The sequence below is a fragment of the Stigmatopora argus genome, chromosome 4 (genome assembly GCF_051989625.1).
Source record: "Stigmatopora argus isolate UIUO_Sarg chromosome 4, RoL_Sarg_1.0, whole genome shotgun sequence".
Taxonomy (NCBI): domain Eukaryota; kingdom Metazoa; phylum Chordata; class Actinopteri; order Syngnathiformes; family Syngnathidae; genus Stigmatopora; species Stigmatopora argus.
This window is the reverse complement of record NC_135390.1, coordinates 18,089,076-18,112,167: the sequence shown is the minus strand read 5'-3', so window position 1 is coordinate 18,112,167 and position 23,092 is coordinate 18,089,076. Positions and strand designations below refer to the sequence as shown.

At 32.6% G+C, this 23,092-nt stretch overlaps 1 protein-coding gene across 1 annotated transcript; it reads right to left on the bottom strand.

The window, feature by feature from the left end:
- Positions 1-51: 51 nt before the first annotated feature.
- Positions 52-23,063, bottom strand: prpf31 (PRP31 pre-mRNA processing factor 31 homolog (yeast)). The gene is made up of 14 exons (XM_077598275.1): positions 22,882-23,063; positions 22,201-22,419; positions 21,521-21,581; positions 21,320-21,403; positions 21,163-21,260; positions 20,313-20,419; positions 20,066-20,235; positions 19,839-19,996; positions 19,034-19,123; positions 18,798-18,925; positions 18,652-18,724; positions 18,455-18,583; positions 18,281-18,379; positions 52-621 (listed from the first exon to the last, which is right to left on the bottom strand). Exons 2-14 carry the CDS (start codon positions 22,417-22,419, stop codon positions 508-510), a joined length of 1,530 nt encoding a protein of 509 aa, XP_077454401.1. The 5' UTR covers positions 22,882-23,063; the 3' UTR covers positions 52-507.
- Positions 23,064-23,092: the final 29 nt, after the last annotated feature.

Sequence of the window (23,092 nt, the reverse complement as noted above, 5' to 3'; positions counted from 1 at the left end):
GGCTCCAGCAACCCCCGCGACCCTTTCAAGGATGGGCGGTTTGGAAGATGATTGAATTTAGGTTAGTACAGTTTATTTTACATACTCAAATGGAACCAAATTTGTACTCTGTAGGCACAAATTAGAAAACGGTGTACATAATACATTTTAAAATATGAGTTAACGATGGTAACAAATTAGCAAACTACTCAAATGACTGTAAAAATAAGGATAAAGAGTAGCAATTGACAGTAAACTACCCACAGTTTCACGTAAAGCTCTCGTGGAAACACTGACCATTTTTGATGTGAATCAAAGCAGCTGACAGGTTGGAGTTTTATGACGCTGAAAACGGGGGAAAAAAATAATGGAGAATATATTTTGGAGAACACAAGGCCTCGTATTTCAATAAATACTTTGAAACAACTCAAATGTTTGTGTGGAGTCAGATCAAGATTGACGGGTTTCATTGGGCTAAAAAAATTAAGCAATACAAATAATAATAAGAGGAAGAAGAAGAGAAAGATATCACTTTTTGACTTCCTTCTTGACTTTGAGGAATTCCGCCATATTGGAGAAATACTTTTGGTTGGCTTCGGCCACTTTTTTCTCTGCAGCCTGCGGGTTGACGATCTCCAGGCCCTGGCAAACAGAGACAACAACAAAACAATGAAAACATGTACAGTGGTACCTCTACATACGAGAAGAATTTCGAGATGCGAGAAAGCCAGGTGGCCATGACATGAGAGGCTGTTTATCATTGTAGAGAAAAAAAAGCCTTACTATACTATGTCGTTTTTTGCGAAAAAAAAGCCCTACTATACCATGTCGTTTTTTACGAAAAAAAGCCTTACTATACTATGTCGTTTTTTTACGAAAAAAAAGCCTTACGATACTATGTCGTTTTTTACGAAAAAAAAGCCTTACTATACTATGTCGTTTTTTACGAAAAAAAAGCCTTACTATACTATGTCGTTTTTTTTACGGAAAAAAGCCTTACTATACTATGTCGTTTTTTACGAAAAAAAAGCCCTACTATACTATGTCGTTTTTTACGAAAAAAAGCCTAACTATACTATGTCGTTTTTTACGAGAAAAAAAAGCCCTACTATACTATGTCGTTTTTTTACGAAAAAAAAGCCTTACTATACTATGTCGTTTTTTTTACGGAAAAAAAGCCTTACTATACTATGTCTTTTTTTACGAAAAAAGAGCCTTACTATACTATGTCGTTTTTTTTACGGAAAAAAAGCCTTACTATACTATGTCGTTTTTTTACGGAAAAAAGCCTTACTATACTATGTCGTTTTTTACGAAAAAAAAGCCCTACTATACTATGTCGTTTTTTACGAGAAAAAAAAGCCTAACTATACTATGTCGTTTTTTACGAAAAAAAAGCCTTACTATACTATGTCGTTTTTTTTACGGAAAAAAAGCCTTGCTATACTATGTCGTTTTTTTACGAAAAAAAGCCTTACTATACTATGTCGTTTTTTACGAAAAAAAAAGCCTAACTATACTATGTTGTTTTTTATGAAAAAAAAGCCCTACTATACTATGTCGTTTTTTACGAAAAAAAGCCTTACTATACTATGTCGTTTTTTGCGGAAAAAAAAGCCCTACTATACTATGTCGTTTTTTACGAAAAAAAGCCTTACTATACTGTCGTTTTTTACGAAAAAAAAGCCTTACTATACTATGTCGTTTTTTACGAAAAAAAAGCCCTACTATACTATGTCGTTTTTTACGAAAAAAAAAGCCTAACTATACTATGTTGTTTTTTACGAAAAAAAAGCCCTACTATACCATGTCGTTTTTACGAAAAAAAGCCTTACTATACTATGTCGTTTTTTGCGAAAAAAAAGCCCTACTATACCATGTCGTTTTTTACGAAAAAAAGCCTTACTATACTATGTCGTTTTTTTACGAAAAAAAAGCCTTACGATACTATGTCGTTTTTTACGAAAAAAAAGCCTTACTATACTATGTCGTTTTTTACGAAAAAAAAGCCTTACTATACTATGTCGTTTTTTTTACGGAAAAAAAGCCTTACTATACTATGTCGTTTTTTTACGGAAAAAAGCCTTACTATACTATGTCGTTTTTTACGAAAAAAAAGCCCTACTATACTATGTCGTTTTTTACGAAAAAAAAGCCTAACTATACTATGTCGTTTTTTACGAGAAAAAAAAGCCCTACTATACTATGTCGTTTTTTTACGAAAAAAAAGCCTTACTATACTATGTCGTTTTTTTTACGGAAAAAAAGCCTTACTATACTATGTCTTTTTTTACGAAAAAAGAGCCTTACTATACTATGTCGTTTTTTTTACGGAAAAAAAGCCTTACTATACTATGTCGTTTTTTTACGGAAAAAAAGCCTTACTATACTATGTCATTTTTTTTACGGAAAAAAGCCTTACTATACTATGTCGTTTTTTACGGAAAAAAGCCTTACTATACTATGTCGTTTTTTATGAAAAAAAAGCCTAACTATACTATGTCGTTTTTTATGAAAAAAAAAGCCTAACTATACTATGTTGTTTTTTATGAAAAAAAAGCCCTACTATACTATGTCGTTTTTTATGAAAAAAAGCCTTACTATACTATGTCGTTTTTTGCGAAAAAAAAGCCCTACTATACTATGTCGTTTTTTACGAAAAAAAGCCTTACTATACTATGTCCTTTTTTAGGAGAAAAAAAAGCCTTACTATACTATGTCGTTTTTTACGAAAAAAAAAGCCTTACTATACTATGTCGTTTTTTACGAAAAAAAGCCCTACTATACTATGTCGTTTTTTACGAAAAAAAAAGCCTAACTATACTATGTTGTTTTTTACGAAAAAAAAGCCCTACTATACTATGTCGTTTTTTACGAAAAAAAGCCTTACTATACTATGTCGTTTTTTTACGAAAAAAAAGCCTTACTATACTATGTCGTTTTTTACGAAAAAAAAGCCTTACTATACTATGTCGTTTTTTACGAAAAAAAAGCCTTACTATACTATGTCGTTTTTTTTACGGGAAAAAAAGCCTTACTATACTATGTCGTTTTTTTACGGAAAAAAGCCTTACTATACTATGTCGTTTTTTACGAAAAAAAAGCCCTACTATACGATGTCGTTTTTTACGAGAAAAAAAAGCCTAACTATACTATGTCGTTTTTTACGAAAAAAAAGCCCTACTGTACTATGTCGTTTTTTACGAAAAAAAAGCCTTACTATACTATGTCGTTTTTTTTAACGGAAAAAAAGCCTTACTATACTATGTCGTTTTTTTACGGAAAAAAGCCTTACTATACTATGTCGTTTTTTACGAGAAAAAAAAGCCTAACTATACTATGTCGTTTTTTATGAAAAAAAAGCCTAACTATACTATGTTGTTTTTTATGAAAAAAAAGCCCTACTATACTATGTCGTTTTTTACGAAAAAAAGCCTTACTATACTATGTCGTTTTTTGCGGAAAAAAAAGCCCTACTATACTATGTCGTTTTTTACGAAAAAAAGCCTTACTATACTATATCGTTTTTTACGAAAAAAAAAGCCTTACTATACTATGTCGTTTTTTACGAAAAAAAAGCCCTACTATACTATGTCGTTTTTTACGAGAAAAAAAAGCCTAACTATACTATGTTGTTTTTTACGAAAAAAAAGCCCTACTATACTATGTCGTTTTTTACGAAAAAAAGCCTTACTATACTATGTCGTTTTTTGCGAAAAAAAAGCCCTACTATACTATGTCGTTTTTTACGAAAAAAAGCCTTACTATACGATGTCGTTTTTTACGAAAAAAAAAAGCCTTACTATACTATGTCGTTTTTTACGAAAAAAAAGCCTTACTATACTATGTCGTTTTTTACGAAAAAAAAGCCTTACTACACTATGTCGTTTTTTATGAAAAAAAAAGCCTTACTATACTATGTCGTTTTTTTACGGAAAAAAAGCCTTACTATACTATGTCGTTTTTTTACGGAAAAAAAGCCTTACTATACTATGTCGTTTTTTACGAAAAAGAAGCCTTACTATACTATGTCGTTTTTTACGAACAAATGCCTTACTATACTAAGTCGGTTTTTGAAGAAGAAAGCCTTACTATACTATGTCGGTTTTTGAAGAGAAAAACCTTACTATACTATGCCGTTTTTTAACGAAAAAAAGCCTTACTATACTATGTCGTTTTTTACAAAAAAAGCCTTACTATACTATGCCGTTTTTTACGAAAAAAAAGCCTTACTATACTATGCCGTTTTTTACGAAAAAAAACCTTACTATACTATGTCGGTTTTTACAAAAAAAGCCATACTATACTGTCGTTTTTTTACGGAAAAAAAGCCTAACTATACTATGTCTTTTTTTGCGAAAAAAAGCCCTACTATACTATGTCGTTTTTTTACGGAAAAAAAGCCTTACTATACTATGTCATTTTTTTACGGAAAAAAGCCTTACTATACTATGTCGTTTTTTTACGGAAAAAAGCCTTACTATACTATGTCGTTTTTTACGGAAAAAAGCCTTACTATACTATGTCGTTTTTTACGAAAAAAAAGCCCTACTATACAATGTCGTTTTTTACGAAAAAAAAGCCTAACTATACCATGTTGTTTTTTATGAAAAGAAAAACGCTACTATACTATGTCGTTTTTTACGAAAAAAAGCCTTACTATACTATGTCGTTTTTTGCGAAAAAAAAGCCCAACTATACTATGTCGTTTTTTACGAAAAAAAGCCTTACTATACTATGTCGTTTTTTACGAAAAAAAAGCCTTACTATACTATGTCGTTTTTTACGAAAAAAAAAGCCCTACTATACTATGTCGTTTTTTACGAGAAAAAAAAGCCTAACTATACTATGTTGTTTTTTACGGAAAAAAAGCCCTACTATACTATGTCGTTTTTTACGAAAAAAAGCCTTACTATACTATGTCGTTTTTTGCGAAAAAAAAGCCCTACTAAACTATGTTGTTTTACGAAAAAAAGCCTTACTATACTATGTCGTTTTTTACGAAAAAAAAGCCTTACTATACTATGTCGTTTTTTACGAAAAAAAAGCCTTACTATACTATGTCGTTTTTTACGAAAAAAAAGCCTTACTATACTATGTCGTTTTTTACGAAAAAAAGCCTTACTATACTATGTCATTTTTTGCGAAAAAAAAGCCCTACTATACTATGTCGTTTTTTACGAAAAAAAGCCTTACTATACTATGTCGTTTTTTACGAAAAAAAAGCCTTACTATACTATGTCGTTTTTTGCGAAAAAAAAGCCTTACTATACTATGTCGTTTTTTGCGAAAAAAAAGCCCTACTATACTATGTCGTTTTTTACGAAAAAAAGCCTTACTATACTATGTCGTTTTTTACGAAAAAAAAGCCTTACTATACTATGTCGTTTTTTACGAAAAAAAAGCCTTACTATACTATGTCGTTTTTTACGGAAAAAAAGCCTTACTATACTATGTCGTTTTTTACGGAAAAAAAGGCTTACTATACTATGTCGTTTTTTACGAAAAAAAGCCTTACTATACTATGTCGTTTTTTTACGGAAAAAAAGCCTTACTATACTATGTCGTTTTTTGCGAAAAAAAAGCCCTACTATACTATGTCGTTTTTTACGAAAAAAAAGCCTTACTATACTATGTCGTTTTTTACGAAAAAAAAACCTCACTATACTATGTCGTTTTTTACGAAAAAAAAAGCCTAACTATACTATGTTGTTTTTTACGAAAAAAAAGCCCTACTATACTATGTCGTTTTTTACAAAAAAAGCCTTACTATACTATGCCGTTTTTTTACGAAAAAAAAGCCTTACTATACTATGCCGTTTTTTACGAAAAAAAACCTTACTATACTATGTCGGTTTTTACAAAAAAAGCCATACTATACTGTCGTTTTTTTACGGAAAAAAAGCCTAACTATACTATGTCTTTTTTTGCGAAAAAAAGCCCTACTATACTATGTCGTTTTTTTACGGAAAAAAAGCCTTACTATACTATGTCATTTTTTTACGGAAAAAAGCCTTACTATACTATGTCGTTTTTTTACGGAAAAAAGCCTTACTATACTATGTCGTTTTTTACGGAAAAAAGCCTTACTATACTATGTCGTTTTTTACGAAAAAAAAGCCCTACTATACTATGTCGTTTTTTACGAAAAAAAAAGCCTAACTATACCATGTTGTTTTTTATGAAAAAAAAAGCCCTACTATACTATGTCGTTTTTTACGAAAAAAAGCCTTACTATACTATGTCGTTTTTTGCGAAAAAAAAGCCCTACTATACTATGTCGTTTTTTACGAAAAAAAGCCCTACTATACTATGTCGTTTTTTACGGAAAAAAAGCCTTACTATACTATGTCGTTTTTTACGAAAAAAAAGCCTTACTATACTATGTCGTTTTTTACGAAAAAAAGCCTTACTATACTATGTCGTTTTTTTACGGAAAAAAAGCCTTACTATACTATGTCGTTTTTTGCGAAAAAAAAGCCCTACTATACTATGTCGTTTTTTACGAAAAAAAAGCCTTACTATACTATGTCGTTTTTTACGAAAAAAAAGCCTCACTATACTATGTCGTTTTTTACGAAAAAAAAAGCCTAACTATACTATGTTGTTTTTTACGAAAAAAAAGCCCTACTATAATATGTCGTTTTTTACAAAAAAAGCCTTACTATACTATGCCGTTTTTTTACGAAAAAAAAGCCTTACTATACTATGCCGTTTTTTACGAAAAAAAACCTTACTATACTATGTCGGTTTTTACAAAAAAAGCCATACTATACTGTCGTTTTTTTACGGAAAAAAAGCCTAACTATACTATGTCTTTTTTTGCGAAAAAAAGCCCTACTATACTATGTCGTTTTTTTACGGAAAAAAAGCCTTACTATACTATGTCATTTTTTTACGGAAAAAAGCCTTACTATACTATGTCGTTTTTATACGGAAAAAAAGCCTTACTATACTATGTCGTTTTTTACGGAAAAAAGCCTTACTATACTATGTCGTTTTTTACGAAAAAAAAGCCCTACTATACTATGTCGTTTTTTACGAAAAAAAAAGCCTAACTATACCATGTTGTTTTTTATGAAAAAAAAAAGCCCTACTATACTATGTCGTTTTTTACGAAAAAAAGCCTTACTATACTATGTCGTTTTTTGCGAAAAAAAAGCCCTACTATACTATGTCGTTTTTTACGAAAAAAAGCCTTACTATACTATGTCGTTTTTTACGAAAAAAAAGCCTTACTATACTATGTCGTTTTTTACGAAAAAAAGCCCTACTATACTATGTCGTTTTTTACGAGAAAAAAAAGCCTAACTATACTATGTTGTTTTTTACGGAAAAAAAGCCCTACTATACTATGTCGTTTTTTTACGAAAAAAAAGCCTTACTATACTATGCCGTTTTTTACGAAAAAAAACCTTACTATACTATGTCGGTTTTTACAAAAAAAGCCATACTATACTGTCGTTTTTTTACGGAAAAAAAGCCTAACTATACTATGTCTTTTTTTGCGAAAAAAAGCCCTACTATACTATGTCGTTTTTTTACGGAAAAAAAGCCTTACTATACTATGTCATTTTTTTACGGAAAAAAGCCTTACTATACTATGTCGTTTTTTTACGGAAAAAAGCCTTACTATACTATGTCGTTTTTTACGGAAAAAAGCCTTACTATACTATGTCGTTTTTTACGAAAAAAAAGCCCTACTATACTATGTCGTTTTTTACGAAAAAAAAAGCCTAACTATACCATGTTGTTTTTTATGAAAAAAAAGCCCTACTATACTATGTCGTTTTTTACGAAAAAAAGCCTTACTATACCATGTCGTTTTTTGCGAAAAAAAAGCCCTACTATACTATGTCGTTTTTTACGAAAAAAAGCCTTACTATACTATGTCGTTTTTTACGAAAAAAAAGCCTTACTATACTATGTCGTTTTTTTACGAAAAAAAGCCCTACTATACTATGTCGTTTTTTACGAGAAAAAAAAGCCTAACTATACTATGTTGTTTTTTACGGAAAAAAAGCCCTACTATACTATGTCGTTTTTTACGAAAAAAAGCCTTACTATACTATGTCGTTTTTTGCGAAAAAAAAGCCCTACTAAACGATGTTGTTTTACGAAAAAAAGCCTTACTATACTATGTCGTTTTTTACGAAAAAAAAGCCTTACTATACTATGTCGTTTTTTACGAAAAAAAAGCCTTACTATACTATGTCGTTTTTTACGAAAAAAAAGCCTTACTATACTAGGTCGTTTTTTACGAAAAAAAGCCTTACTATATTATGTCGTTTTTTACGAAAAAAAGCCTTACTATACTATGTCGTTTTTTGCGAAAAAAAAGCCCTACTATACTATGTCGTTTTTTACGAAAAAAAAGCCTTACTATACTATGTCGTTTTTTACGAAAAAAAAGCCTTACTATACTATGTCGTTTTTTGCGAAAAAAAAGCCCTACTATACTATGTCGTTTTTTACGAAAAAAAGCCTTACTATACTATGTCGTTTTTTACGAAAAAAAAGCCTTACTATACTATGTCGTTTTTTACGAAAAAAAAGCCTTACTATACTATGTCGTTTTTTACGGAAAAAAAGCCTTACTATACTATGTCGTTTTTTACGGAAAAAAAGCCTTACTATACTATGTCGTTTTTTACGGAAAAAAAGCCTTACTATACTATGTCGTTTTTTTACGGAAAAAAAGCCTTACTATACTATGTCGTTTTTTACGAAAAAAAAAGCCTTACTATACTATGTCGTTTTTTACGAAAAAGAAGCCTTACTATACTATGTTGTTTTTTACGAACAAAAGCCTTACTTTACTATGTCGGTTTTTGAAGAAGAAAGCCTTACTATACTATGTCGGTTTTTGAAGAGAAAAACCTTACTATACTATGCCGTTTTTTAACGAAAAAAAGCCTTACTATACTATGTCGTTTTTTACAAAAAAAGCCTTACTATACTATGCCGTTTTTTTTACGAAAAAAGCCTTACTATACTATGTCGTTTTTTACGAAAAAAAAGCCTTACTATACTATGTCGTTTTTTACGAAAAAAAAGCCTCACTATACTATGTCGTTTTTTACGAAAAAAAAGCCTAACTATACTATGTTGTTTTTTACGAAAAAAAAGCCCTACTATACTATGTCGTTTTTTACGAAAAAAAGCCTTACTATACTATGTCGTTTTTTTACGGAAAAAAAGCCTTACTATACTATGTCGTTTTTTTGCGAAAAAAAAGCCCTACTATACTATGTCGTTTTTTACGAAAAAAAAGCCTTACTATACTATGTCGTTTTTTACGAAAAAAAAGCCTCACTATACTATGTCGTTTTTTACGAAAAAAAAGCCTAACTATACTATGTTGTTTTTTACGAAAAAAAAGCCCTACTATACTATGTCGGTTTTTACAAAAAAAGCCATACTATACTGTCGTTTTTTTACGGAAAAAAAGCCTAACTATACTATGTCTTTTTTTGCGAAAAAAAGCCCTACTATACTATGTCGTTTTTTTACGGAAAAAAAGCCTTACTATACTATGTCATTTTTTTACGGAAAAAAGCCTTACTATACTATGTCGTTTTTTTACGGAAAAAAGCCTTACTATACTATGTCGTTTTTTACGGAAAAAAGCCTTACTATACTATGTCGTTTTTTACGAAAAAAAAGCCCTACTATACTATGTCGTTTTTTACGAAAAAAAAAGCCTAACTATACCATGTTGTTTTTTATGAAAAAAAAAGCCCTACTATACTATGTCGTTTTTTACGAAAAAAAGCCTTACTATACTATGTCGTTTTTTGCGAAAAAAAAGCCCTACTATACTATGTCGTTTTTTACGAAAAAAAGCCTTACTATACTATGTCGTTTTTTACGAAAAAAAAGCCTTACTATACTATGTCGTTTTTTACGAAAAAAAAGCCCTACTATACTATGTCGTTTTTTACGAGAAAAAAAAGCCTAACTATACTATGTTGTTTTTTACGGAAAAAAAGCCCTACTATACTATGTCGTTTTTTACGAAAAAAAGCCTTACTATACTATGTCGTTTTTTGCGAAAAAAAAGCCCTACTAAACTATGTTGTTTTACGAAAAAAAGCCTTACTATACTATGTCGTTTTTTACGAAAAAAAAGCCTTACTATACTATGTCGTTTTTTACGAAAAAAAAGCCTTACTATACTATGTCGTTTTTTACGAAAAAAAAGCCTTACTATACTATGTCGTTTTTTACGAAAAAAAAGCCTTACTATACTATGTCGTTTTTTACGAAAAAAAAGCCTTACTATACTATGTCGTTTTTTACGAAAAAAAGCCTTACTATACTATGTCGTTTTTTGCGAAAAAAAAGCCCTACTATACTATGTCGTTTTTTACGAAAAAAAAGCCTTACTATACTATGTCGTTTTTTACGAAAAAAAAGCCTTACTATACTATGTCGTTTTTTGCGAAAAAAAAGCCCTACTATACTATGTCGTTTTTTACGAAAAAAAGCCTTACTATACTATGTCGTTTTTTACGAAAAAAAAGCCTTACTATACTATGTCGTTTTTTACGGAAAAAAAGCCTTACTATACTATGTCGTTTTTTACGGAAAAGCCTTACTATACTATGTCGTTTTTTTACGGAAAAAAAGCCTTACTATACTATGTCGTTTTTTTACGGAAAAAAAGCCTTACTATACTATGTCGTTTTTTACGAAAAAAAAAGCCTTACTATACTATGTCGTTTTTTACGAAAAAGAAGCCTTACTATACTATGTTGTTTTTTACGAACAAAAGCCTTACTATACTATGTCGGTTTTTGAAGAAGAAAGCCTTACTATACTATGTCGGTTTTTGAAGAGAAAAACCTTACTATACTATGCCGTTTTTTAACGAAAAAAAGCCTTACTATACTATGTCGTTTTTTACAAAAAAAGCCTTACTATACTATGCCGTTTTTTAACGAAAAAAAAGCCTTACTATACTATGCCGTTTTTTACGAAAAAAAACCTTACTATACTATGTCGTTTTTTACGAAAAAAAGCCTTACTATACTATGTCGTTTTTTGCGAAAAAAAAGCCCTACTATACTATGTCGTTTTTTACGAAAAAAAAGCCTTACTATACTATGTCGTTTTTTACGAAAAAAAAGCCTCACTATACTATGTCGTTTTTTACGAAAAAAAAAGCCTAACTATACTATGTTGTTTTTTACGAAAAAAAAGCCCTACTATACTATGTCGTTTTTTACGAAAAAAAGCCTTACTATACTATGTCGTTTTTTGCGAAAAAAAAGCCCTACTAAACTATGTTGTTTTACGAAAAAAAGCCTTACTATACTATGTCGTTTTTTACGAAAAAAAAGCCTTACTATACTATGTCGTTTTTTACGAAAAAAAAGCCTTACTATACTATGTCGTTTTTTACGAAAAAAAAGCCTTACTATACTATGTCGTTTTTTACGAAAAAAAAGCCTTACTATACTATGTCGTTTTTTACGAAAAAAAAAGCCTTACTATACTATGTCGTTTTTTGCCAAAAAAAAAGCCCTACTATACTATGTCGTTTTTTACGAAAAAAAGCCTTACTATACTATGTCGTTTTTTACGAAAAAAAAGCCTTACTATACTATGTCGTTTTTTACGAAAAAAAAGCCTTACTATACTATGTCGTTTTTTACGGAAAAAAAGCCTTACTATACTATGTCGTTTTTTACGAAAAAAAAGCCTTACTATACTATGTCGTTTTTTACGAAAAAAAAGCCTTACTATACTATGTCGTTTTTTACGAAAAAAAAGCCTTACTATACTATGTCGTTTTTTACGAAAAAAAAGCCTTACTATACTAGGTCGTTTTTTACGAAAAAAAGCCTTACTATATTATGTCGTTTTTTACGAAAAAAAGCCTTACTATACTATGTCGTTTTTTGCGAAAAAAAAGCCCTACTATACTATGTCGTTTTTTACGAAAAAAAAGCCTTACTATACTATGTCGTTTTTTACGAAAAAAAAGCCTTACTATACTATGTCGTTTTTTGCGAAAAAAAAGCCCTACTATACTATGTCGTTTTTTACGAAAAAAAGCCTTACTATACTATGTCGTTTTTTACGAAAAAAAAGCCTTACTATACTATGTCGTTTTTTACGAAAAAAAAGCCTTACTATACTATGTCGTTTTTTACGGAAAAAAAGCCTTACTATACTATGTCGTTTTTTACGAAAAAAAAGCCTTACTATACTATGTCGTTTTTTACGGAAAAAAAGCCTTACTATACTATGTCGTTTTTTTACGGAAAAAAAGCCTTACTATACTATGTCGTTTTTTTACGGAAAAAAAGCCTTACTATACTATGTCGTTTTTTACGAAAAAAAAGCCTTACTATACTATGTCGTTTTTTACGAAAAAGAAGCCTTACTATACTATGTTGTTTTTTACGAACAAAAGCCTTACTTTACTATGTCGGTTTTTGAAGAAGAAAGCCTTACTATACTATGTCGGTTTTTGAAGAGAAAAACCTTACTATACTATGCCGTTTTTTAACGAAAAAAAGCCTTACTATACTATGTCGTTTTTTACAAAAAAAGCCTTACTATACTATGCCGTTTTTTTTACGAAAAAAGCCTTACTATACTATGTCGTTTTTTACGAAAAAAAAGCCTTACTATACTATGTCGTTTTTTACGAAAAAAAAGCCTCACTATACTATGTCGTTTTTTACGAAAAAAAAGCCTAACTATACTATGTTGTTTTTTACGAAAAAAAAGCCCTACTATACTATGTCGTTTTTTACGAAAAAAAGCCTTACTATACTATGTCGTTTTTTTACGGAAAAAAAGCCTTACTATACTATGTCGTTTTTTTGCGAAAAAAAAGCCCTACTATACTATGTCGTTTTTTACGAAAAAAAAGCCTTACTATACTATGTCGTTTTTTACGAAAAAAAAGCCTCACTATACTATGTCGTTTTTTACGAAAAAAAAGCCTAACTATACTATGTTGTTTTTTACGAAAAAAAAGCCCTACTATACTATGTCGGTTTTTACAAAAAAAGCCATACTATACTGTCGTTTTTTTACGGAAAAAAAGCCTAACTATACTATGTCTTTTTTTGCGAAAAAAAGCCCTACTATACTATGTCGTTTTTTTACGGAAAAAAAGCCTTACTATACTATGTCATTTTTTTACGGAAAAAAGCCTTACTATACTATGTCGTTTTTTTACGGAAAAAAAGCCTTACTATACTATGTCGTTTTTTACGGAAAAAAGCCTTACTATACTATGTCGTTTTTTACGAAAAAAAAGCCCTACTATACTATGTCGTTTTTTACGAAAAAAAAAGCCTAACTATACCATGTTGTTTTTTATGAAAAAAAAAGCCCTACTATACTATGTCGTTTTTTACGAAAAAAAGCCTTACTATACTATGTCGTTTTTTGCGAAAAAAAAGCCCTACTATACTATGTCGTTTTTTACGAAAAAAAGCCTTACTATACTATGTCGTTTTTTACGAAAAAAAAGCCTTACTATACTATGTCGTTTTTTACGAAAAAAAAGCCCTACTATACTATGTCGTTTTTTACGAGAAAAAAAAGCCTAACTATACTATGTTGTTTTTTACGGAAAAAAAGCCCTACTATACTATGTCGTTTTTTACGAAAAAAAGCCTTACTATACTATGTCGTTTTTTTGCGAAAAAAAAGCCCTACTAAACTATGTTGTTTTACGAAAAAAAGCCTTACTATACTATGTCGTTTTTTACGAAAAAAAAGCCTTACTATACTATGTCGTTTTTTACGAAAAAAAAGCCTTACTATACTATGTCGTTTTTTACGAAAAAAAAGCCTTACTATACTATGTCGTTTTTTACGAAAAAAAAGCCTTACTATACTATGTCGTTTTTTACGAAAAAAAAGCCTTACTATACTATGTCGTTTTTTACGAAAAAAAGCCTTACTATACTATGTCGTTTTTTGCGAAAAAAAAGCCCTACTATACTATGTCGTTTTTTACGAAAAAAAAGCCTTACTATACTATGTCGTTTTTTACGAAAAAAAAGCCTTACTATACTATGTCGTTTTTTGCGAAAAAAAAGCCCTACTATACTATGTCGTTTTTTACGAAAAAAAGCCTTACTATACTATGTCGTTTTTTACGAAAAAAAAGCCTTACTATACTATGTCGTTTTTTACGGAAAAAAAGCCTTACTATACTATGTCGTTTTTTACGGAAAAGCCTTACTATACTATGTCGTTTTTTTACGGAAAAAAAGCCTTACTATACTATGTCGTTTTTTTACGGAAAAAAAGCCTTACTATACTATGTCGTTTTTTACGAAAAAAAAAGCCTTACTATACTATGTCGTTTTTTACGAAAAAGAAGCCTTACTATACTATGTTGTTTTTTACGAACAAAAGCCTTACTATACTATGTCGGTTTTTGAAGAAGAAAGCCTTACTATACTATGTCGGTTTTTGAAGAGAAAAACCTTACTATACTATGCCGTTTTTTAACGAAAAAAAGCCTTACTATACTATGTCGTTTTTTACAAAAAAAGCCTTACTATACTATGCCGTTTTTTAACGAAAAAAAAGCCTTACTATACTATGCCGTTTTTTACGAAAAAAAACCTTACTATACTATGTCGTTTTTTACGAAAAAAAGCCTTACTATACTATGTCGTTTTTTGCGAAAAAAAAGCCCTACTATACTATGTCGTTTTTTACGAAAAAAAAGCCTTACTATACTATGTCGTTTTTTACGAAAAAAAAGCCTCACTATACTATGTCGTTTTTTACGAAAAAAAAGCCTAACTATACTATGTTGTTTTTTACGAAAAAAAAGCCCTACTATACTATGTCGTTTTTTACGAAAAAAAGCCTTACTATACTATGTCGTTTTTTGCGAAAAAAAAGCCCTACTAAACTATGTTGTTTTACGAAAAAAAGCCTTACTATACTATGTCGTTTTTTACGAAAAAAAAGCCTTACTATACTATGTCGTTTTTTACGAAAAAAAAGCCTTACTATACTATGTCGTTTTTTACGAAAAAAAAGCCTTACTATACTATGTCGTTTTTTACGAAAAAAAAGCCTTACTATACTATGTCGTTTTTTACGAAAAAAAAAGCCTTACTATACTATGTCGTTTTTTGCCAAAAAAAAAGCCCTACTATACTATGTCGTTTTTTACGAAAAAAAGCCTTACTATACTATGTCGTTTTTTACGAAAAAAAAGCCTTACTATACTATGTCGTTTTTTACGAAAAAAAAGCCTTACTATACTATGTCGTTTTTTACGGAAAAAAAGCCTTACTATACTATGTCGTTTTTTACGAAAAAAAAGCCTTACTATACTATGTCGTTTTTTACGGAAAAAAAGCCTTACTATACTATGTCGTTTTTTTACGGAAAAAAAGCCTTACTATACTATGTCGTTTTTTACGGAAAAAAAGCCTTACTATACTATGTCGTTTTTTTACGGAAAAAAAGCCTTACTATACTATGTCGTTTTTTTACGGAAAAAAAGCCTTACTATACTATGTCGTTTTTTACGAAAAAAAAAGCCTTACTATACTATGTCGTTTTTTACGAAAAAGAAGCCTTACTATACTATGTCGTTTTTTACGAACAAAAGCCTTACTATACTATGTCGGTTTTTGAAGAAGAAAGCCTTACTATACTATGTCGGTTTTTGAAGAGAAAAACCTTACTATACTATGCCGTTTTTTAACGAAAAAAAGCCTTACTATACTATGTCGTTTTTTACAAAAAAAGCCTTACTATACTATGCCGTTTTTTTACGAAAAAAAGCCTTACTATACTATGCCGTTTTTTACGAAAAAAAACCTTACTATACTATGTCGGTTTTTACAAAAAAAGCCATACTATACTGTCGTTTTTTTACGGAAAAAAAGCCTAACTATACTATGTCTTTTTTTGCGAAAAAAAAGCCCTACTATACTATGTCGTTTTTTACGAAAAAAAGCCTTACTATACTATGTCGTTTTTTACGAAAAAAAAGCCTTACTATACTATGTCGTTTTTTACGAAAAAAAGCCTTACTATACTATGTCGTTTTTTGCGAAAAAAAAAGCCCTACTATACTATGTCGTTTTTTACGAAAAAAAGCCTTACTATACTATGTCGTTTTTTACGAAAAAAAAGCCTTACTATACTATGTCGTTTTTTACGAAAAAAAAAGCCTTACTATACTATGTCGTTTTTTGCGAAAAAAAAGCCCTACTATACTATGTCGTTTTTTACGAAAAAAAGCCTTACTATACTATGTCGTTTTTTACGAAAAAAAAGCCTTACTATACTATGTCGTTTTTTACGAAAAAAAAGCCTTACTATACTATGTCGTTTTTTACGGAAAAAAAGCCTTACTATACTATGTCGTTTTTTACGAAAAAAAAGCCTTACTATACTATGTCGTTTTTTACGGAAAAAAAGCCTTACTATACTATGTCGTTTTTTTACGGAAAAAAAGCCTTACTATACTATGTCGTTTTTTACGGAAAAAAAGCCTTACTATACTATGTCGTTTTTTTACGGAAAAAAAGCCTTACTATACTATGTCGTTTTTTTACGGAAAAAAAGCCTTACTATACTATGTCGTTTTTTACGAAAAAAAAAGCCTTACTATACTATGTCGTTTTTTACGAAAAAGAAGCCTTACTATACTATGTCGTTTTTTACGAACAAAAGCCTTACTATACTATGTCGGTTTTTGAAGAAGAAAGCCTTACTATACTATGTCGGTTTTTGAAGAGAAAAACCTTACTATACTATGCCGTTTTTTAACGAAAAAAAGCCTTACTATACTATGTCGTTTTTACAAAAAAAGCCTTACTATACTATGCCGTTTTTTTACGAAAAAAAGCCTTACTATACTATGCCGTTTTTTACGAAAAAAAACCTTACTATACTATGTCGGTTTTTACAAAAAAAGCCATACTATACTGTCGTTTTTTTACGGAAAAAAAGCCTAACTATACTATGTCTTTTTTTGCGAAAAAAAAGCCCTACTATACTATGTCGTTTTTTACGAAAAAAAGCCTTACTATACTATGTCGTTTTTTACGAAAAAAAAGCCTTACTATACTATGTCGTTTTTTACGGAAAAAAAGCCTTACTATACTATGTCGTTTTTTACGAAAAAAAAGCCTTACTATACTATGTCGTTTTTTTACGGAAAAAAAGCCTTACTATACTATGTCGTTTTTTTACGGAAAAAAAAGCCTTACTATACTATGTCGTTTTTTACGAACAAAAGCCTTACTATACTATGTCGGTTTTTAAAGAAAAAAGCCTTAACATACTATGTCGGTTTTTTAAGAAAAAAAGCCTTACTATACTATGTCGTTTTTTTTACGAAAAAAAGCCTTACTATACTATGTCGTTTTTTAGGAGAAAAAAAAGCCTTACTATTCAATGTCGTTTTTACGAAAAAAAGCCTTACTATACTATGTCGTTTTTTACGAAAAAAAGCCTTACTATACTATGTCGTTTTTTTAAGAAAAAAAGCCTTACTATACTATGTCGTTTTTTTTAACGAAAAAAAGCCTTACTATACTATGTCGTTTTTTTAAGAAAAAAAGCCTTACTATACAATGTCGTTTTCACGAGAAAAAATCTTTACTATATTATGTCGTATTTTTACGAGAAAAAAGCCTTACTATACTATGTCGTTTTTTTAAGAAAAAAAAAGCCTTACAATACCATGTCGTTTTTTAAGAAAAAAAAGCTTTGCTATACTACGTCGTTTTTTTGGGAAAAAAAGCCTTACTATACTATGTCATTTTTTTTTTACAAAAAAAGCCTTACTATACTATGTCGTTTTTTACAAAAAAAGCCTTACTATACTATGTTGTTTTTTACGAAAAAAAGCCTAACTATACTATGTCGTTTTTTACGAGAAAAAGCCTAACTATATGTCGTTTTTTACGAGAAAAAAGCCTTACTATACTATGTCCGTGGAAAGTCCCCCGGATCCCCCCCTCCGCAAAATCCATCTAATTTTATTTTTATTAAACACATTTTATTACTATTAAACCACTAGTTATGTGTTACTTTGTTAATAGATGGCGAATTAGAAGAAATAAAACATTTTTTCCAATCCAATATCCTGTTTTCGGTGTTTTTTCAGAGGGTTGGAACGAATTAATTTGTTTTTAGTTCATTTCAATGGGAAACGTTCGTTCGAGTTACGAGAAGATCGATATACGAGCTCAGTCCCGGAACGAATTAGGCTCGTATCTCGAGATACCACTGTATACATGTGTGAACTTTTGAGGAAAAAAAAATGGAAAATGTTATTCACCTGAAGAGGCGTGAAAGCCACACTGGAGCTGGTCCCGGACGAACGATCTCTCACAGTGGACTTGCCGCCGTACGTCATGCTCTGCTTCTGCAACGTCCTCTGAAAAGAAACAAAAGCAAACCCCATTCAAACATTCAGCAACACACTGTACATAAACGTTGGGGCCTTCCTTACCTGAAGGGATTTGGAGATTCTGGCCTTGGTGGAATCATTGACCTGCGCCTGCCTGACGCGCCCACTGCCGCTCTTGCCCAGCTGACCCAAGCTGAAGCCCAGGTCCTCCTGGTAGGCGTCGTCTTCGATCTGCCACGCGGAAAGCCCAGCTCCAAAACGGAAGCAAAGTCGAACCCGTGCCGCGGCGCCCCACGTACCTCGGCGAACGTCATCCTGTTGGCGTGCTTGCGGATTTCCGTCAGGCCCAGGCGCTCCTTCATCTTTCGGTACCTTGGCGGAAAGGGGAGCGAAATGTGGTGAATTTTCAGAGTTGGATGGGGGTCGGCGGGCGACGACGCAATACCTCCTGCCGCCTCTCTTCTTGCGCTGGCCATCCAGGGGGGCGGGCAAAGGTTTCACCTGCTTGACGGGCGCGGCCTCCTGCCACTTGTCAAACTTCCTCTCGATTTCTTCTTTCAGTTCGTAACCCACCTGCAAAAGAGGCAACCAATAATGCGGCATTACGACGTACAAAAAGGAGATTTTTTCTTTCTCCCCCATAATGCCTAGAGAGGACAGCAGTTTGAATAAAAAGATCACCTTCCCGTCGGCGCTTTCGTGAAAACTGTCCACTCTCGCGGCCAGCGCGCACTTGGCCGACACCAGTCGGGCCGCCTTCCTCCGCAGATCCTGTAAAAAAAAAAATCAATCAATCAATAAATTTGTGTGGCCATGAGAAAATAAGAATTTTGTGATATCTGCGGCTTCATTTATTTGTTTTAATTAATGAAAATCGACATAAGCAGTATTTTCAGAGGTTTTGAAGCAAATCGAGATCTAATCATTAAATGTTTTTACTTCACTTTTGAACTTCTGCGCCCCAAAAAATGAGTAGGTAGCCGCTGACAACTTTTTTTTGGTTTTAAAATACTAAAATCGACATAAGCATTGTGATATTTTCAGAGATTGCAGTTTTTGAAGAAAACCCAGATCTTACCATTAATTTTTTTTTACTTCAATTTGGAATTTCTGCGGCCAAAAAAATGAGTAGATAGCCGAAGACTCAATTTTTTTTTTTTTTTTTTCTAAATACCAAAATCGACATAAGCATTTTGATATTTTTCAGATGTCGGAGTTTTTGAAGAAAACCGAGATCTTATCATTAACAATTTTTACTTCACTTTTGAACTTCTGCAACCAAAAAAATGAGTATGTAGCCACTGACTCAACTTTTTTTTTTTTTAATACCAAAATCGACTTAAGCAGTGATATTTTCAGATGTCGTAGTTTTTGAAGAAAACCGAGATCTTATCATTAAAAATCTGGACTTCAATTTAGAACTTCTGGGCTTTTTTCTCAACCTGGGCTATTTTTAAAGGCAAAAAGGGGGGCGCCTGATGCTTACGGGCGGCAGCGTCTGCACCACGTCGCAGTGGTAGATGAACCCGGTGTGGGGGAGCAAAGAAGTGCTGCTGAAGCCCGACAGAGTTCTCCTCTGAGCTCCCAGCAGCATCAAGTTGCAGGCGGGCATCTTAGCCAGATTGGTCAGCCCCCCGGCAATACCTGGAGGAGCAGAAAGTCAGCCTCGGAGACGCCATACCGCGCCATGCCGGCACGGACGCGGACGCTCACCCATGAGCTTGGCGGCCGTGGACGCCCCAACGATGACGGACAAGTTGGGCGCGATGAAGGACATCCTGGACTCCACGTACTCGTAGATGCCGTGCTTGGATTGGTTGAGCTCCAGGGCCATGTCGCACGACTCCTCCAGCTGCTTCAGCTCCAGCTCGTTGAGGAGCGACCTGCGCGGAGGCCAGGAGCTATTGCTAACCCGTGGCTGCGGCTACTTTGCCACGGCTAACTCGCCGAGCGCGCTCACCCCTGCGTGGTGGAGGCCGTGACGCTGACGACCATGATGGTGGCGTTGGTGAGGATCTGCTGCAAGGTCTCGTTGTTTTTGCACTTTTCCAGGTTGTTCCCCAGTTCCTGCGGGACAGCAGACAAAGGAGCGGTGTCAAAGCTGCGGCCCGGGGCCGCAAAACAATGGCCTCCAGAGAGAAAAAATGATTACGGCAAAGATTTATTTGAACCGGAAAACGCATCCACATAGAGTTGGGCAATAAAATGCTAATTATTGGGAAATCATTTTTGTCAATGGTAATATTAAAAAACTTCAATAAAAAAGATCATTTTAAACTGCAATTACATCACTCGACCACCACAGAGAAAAGTGGCGCTGTTGTGAGATGAACACTAGTTACAGACCAGCCCTCAGGAGAAGAGGATGACGAAGAAACGTGTTTTTAGCATGTTAGCAATAGAGGCTAACACGGAGCATGAACACAAAAGGACAATAACACGGCCAAAAAAAAGCGATTATGAGATGCAGGACAACACCGAGTCGACCCACTAAAATATCCAAGTGAATTCTCCCTTGCGTTTTCTTTTGTTTATTTTTTTTTAATCATCATATTTCATATTCTCTTTTCTTATAAAGTAAGGTACGTTTCTTTCATATTTGAATAAGGAGGAAAGTAATTATTTACTTATTTACAGAAGTTTGAAGTTTCAAAATTGAAACAAAAAAAGATGTGATGTTATCATGATAATTATCGATAGACTGATTTTTAATTTGTTTTTATCGTGAGAACCATTTTTTGTAATATTGCCCAGCTCTACGTCCACATAATTTGTCCTTCTCACAGGACTAATAAAAACAAACTTCTAACCTTGACCGTACGAATGTAGTCCAAAGAATCTGGCACGAGAGATTCCAGCTCCGGGAATCTTTTGGAGTATTTGTCACGGGTGAACTTGTGAATGATATCTACAAGCAAAGAGTGGTTATATTTTTTTTTTTTAAATGGTGAACAAGCACACACTTACTGAGCTCGTTGTCAATTTCCACTGTCAGGTTGTTGGCTGCCACGATGAGCTTGTATTCTGGGTCGGCCTCCACGGGGCCTGTCACTAAAACGAAAAAGCAATATCGCTTTGTTTTTTGGGGGAAGGGAAAATAAACATACATACAGCCTTTCCACAGGTGAGAAATAGTAAAAAAAACATCTTCAAAGTCTTTTAGCCTACCGTCTGAGAGCTTGCGTTGGTTTCCGACATATACTGCTATCTTCTCCATGATATCTGAAAACTTTAACCCAACAGCATCATTAATACATTTACAATTACCATATTTTCTGGACTATAAGTAGCATTTTTTCACAATTTGGCTGGACCTGCGACATATTAGCATATTTTTTTGAATATAAGGTGCATTTAAGCTAAATAGGTACTTGTTAAAGTAACATTTACAGTTTTTGAGGATAACTATAGCCTACAAAAACAACATAACAGGATTTTGGTGGTTAGAGACAAAAAATAAAATAATTTTAAAAAATAAGTCGCCCTTGACTATTGGTCTCAGGACAAAAAAAGTGAAGAAAAAAAAGTGTGACTTAGTAGTCCGCAAAAGACGTTTTTGTCCAACCACTGAGAGCGTGTGTTCTTTTTTTGTTATAGTTATCTGAAAAACTGTTACGTTAACAGATGACTATTTATCCCATTGTTTCTCCATTTTACTACTCTTACTTGAATATATGCTTGTCCTGGTTTCTAATCAAATGAAAAATAAAAATCCAACTTTTACTCCCGTGCGACATATACGTTATTCCTCTTCATTGTGTATTTTTTACGTAGTGCGACTTATACTCGGGTGCGATTTATATTTCGAAAAAATGCGGCAAGTGGATCGGCGGGTGCCAAAAGCGCACCTGTTTGCTGTTGCGTAGTTTGGCAATAGCCGCGACGCTGTCCGCTTTACTGTAGTCCACTTCCATTTCCTCGGGGATGTCCTCCAGGCCACCGCCGTCGTTTCTCCCCTGCTCGGCGTCGCCATCGCTGTCCCCTTCTTCTCCTTCCGGGTACAAGCCATCATCGCCCTCATCGCCAGCCTCCTCCAAGTCCGCCAGGAGCTCGTCTGCCAGAGACATCTGCACACCCAAGCACAACTGCTCATGAACACCACAAATCCTAAATAGTTTGGGATTATCCACCTTTTATGCCTTTCACTAACTATTCCAGTCTATCTGTAGTTGTCTCTTGATGACACTCTAATCATGCCCTGAATAACAATTTAACATGTATACCTACATTTAAAAAGAATACTCAATGTACAACAAGGTCGCAGTGTTTTATGTGGGTATCCATTCTTGTGATAAGGAGATTTACTTTATATTTAAATAAACATTCCGTTCAACAACAAACTGCGGACCAGAAAAAAATCATAAAAACAAGAAAGCAAAACATAAAAGAGGGTGGAAAACCGAATTAAAACTCACATATAATACACTAATTGCGAAGCCACTACCTCATTTTTCATTTACAAGATAGCAAACGTTAGCCAGACGTACCGGCGAACCATAATAAACTCTCTGAAAAGCACAAAAACTTACCTTGAATATTCAAACTCCTGGAAAATAATATTAAAAGCACGTAAACTAGCTTCGTAGGATTAGAACACTTTAAATGACCCACGAAACGCTTCGATTTGCCTATTTTAGTTTTAAATAGCAGATCGACGGCGTGGAATGGCGCTTGTCGCGTCGTGATGTCGTCACCAAAGCCGAAGGGCTTCATGGGAAAAGCAGTCAGATTGGATTTTTT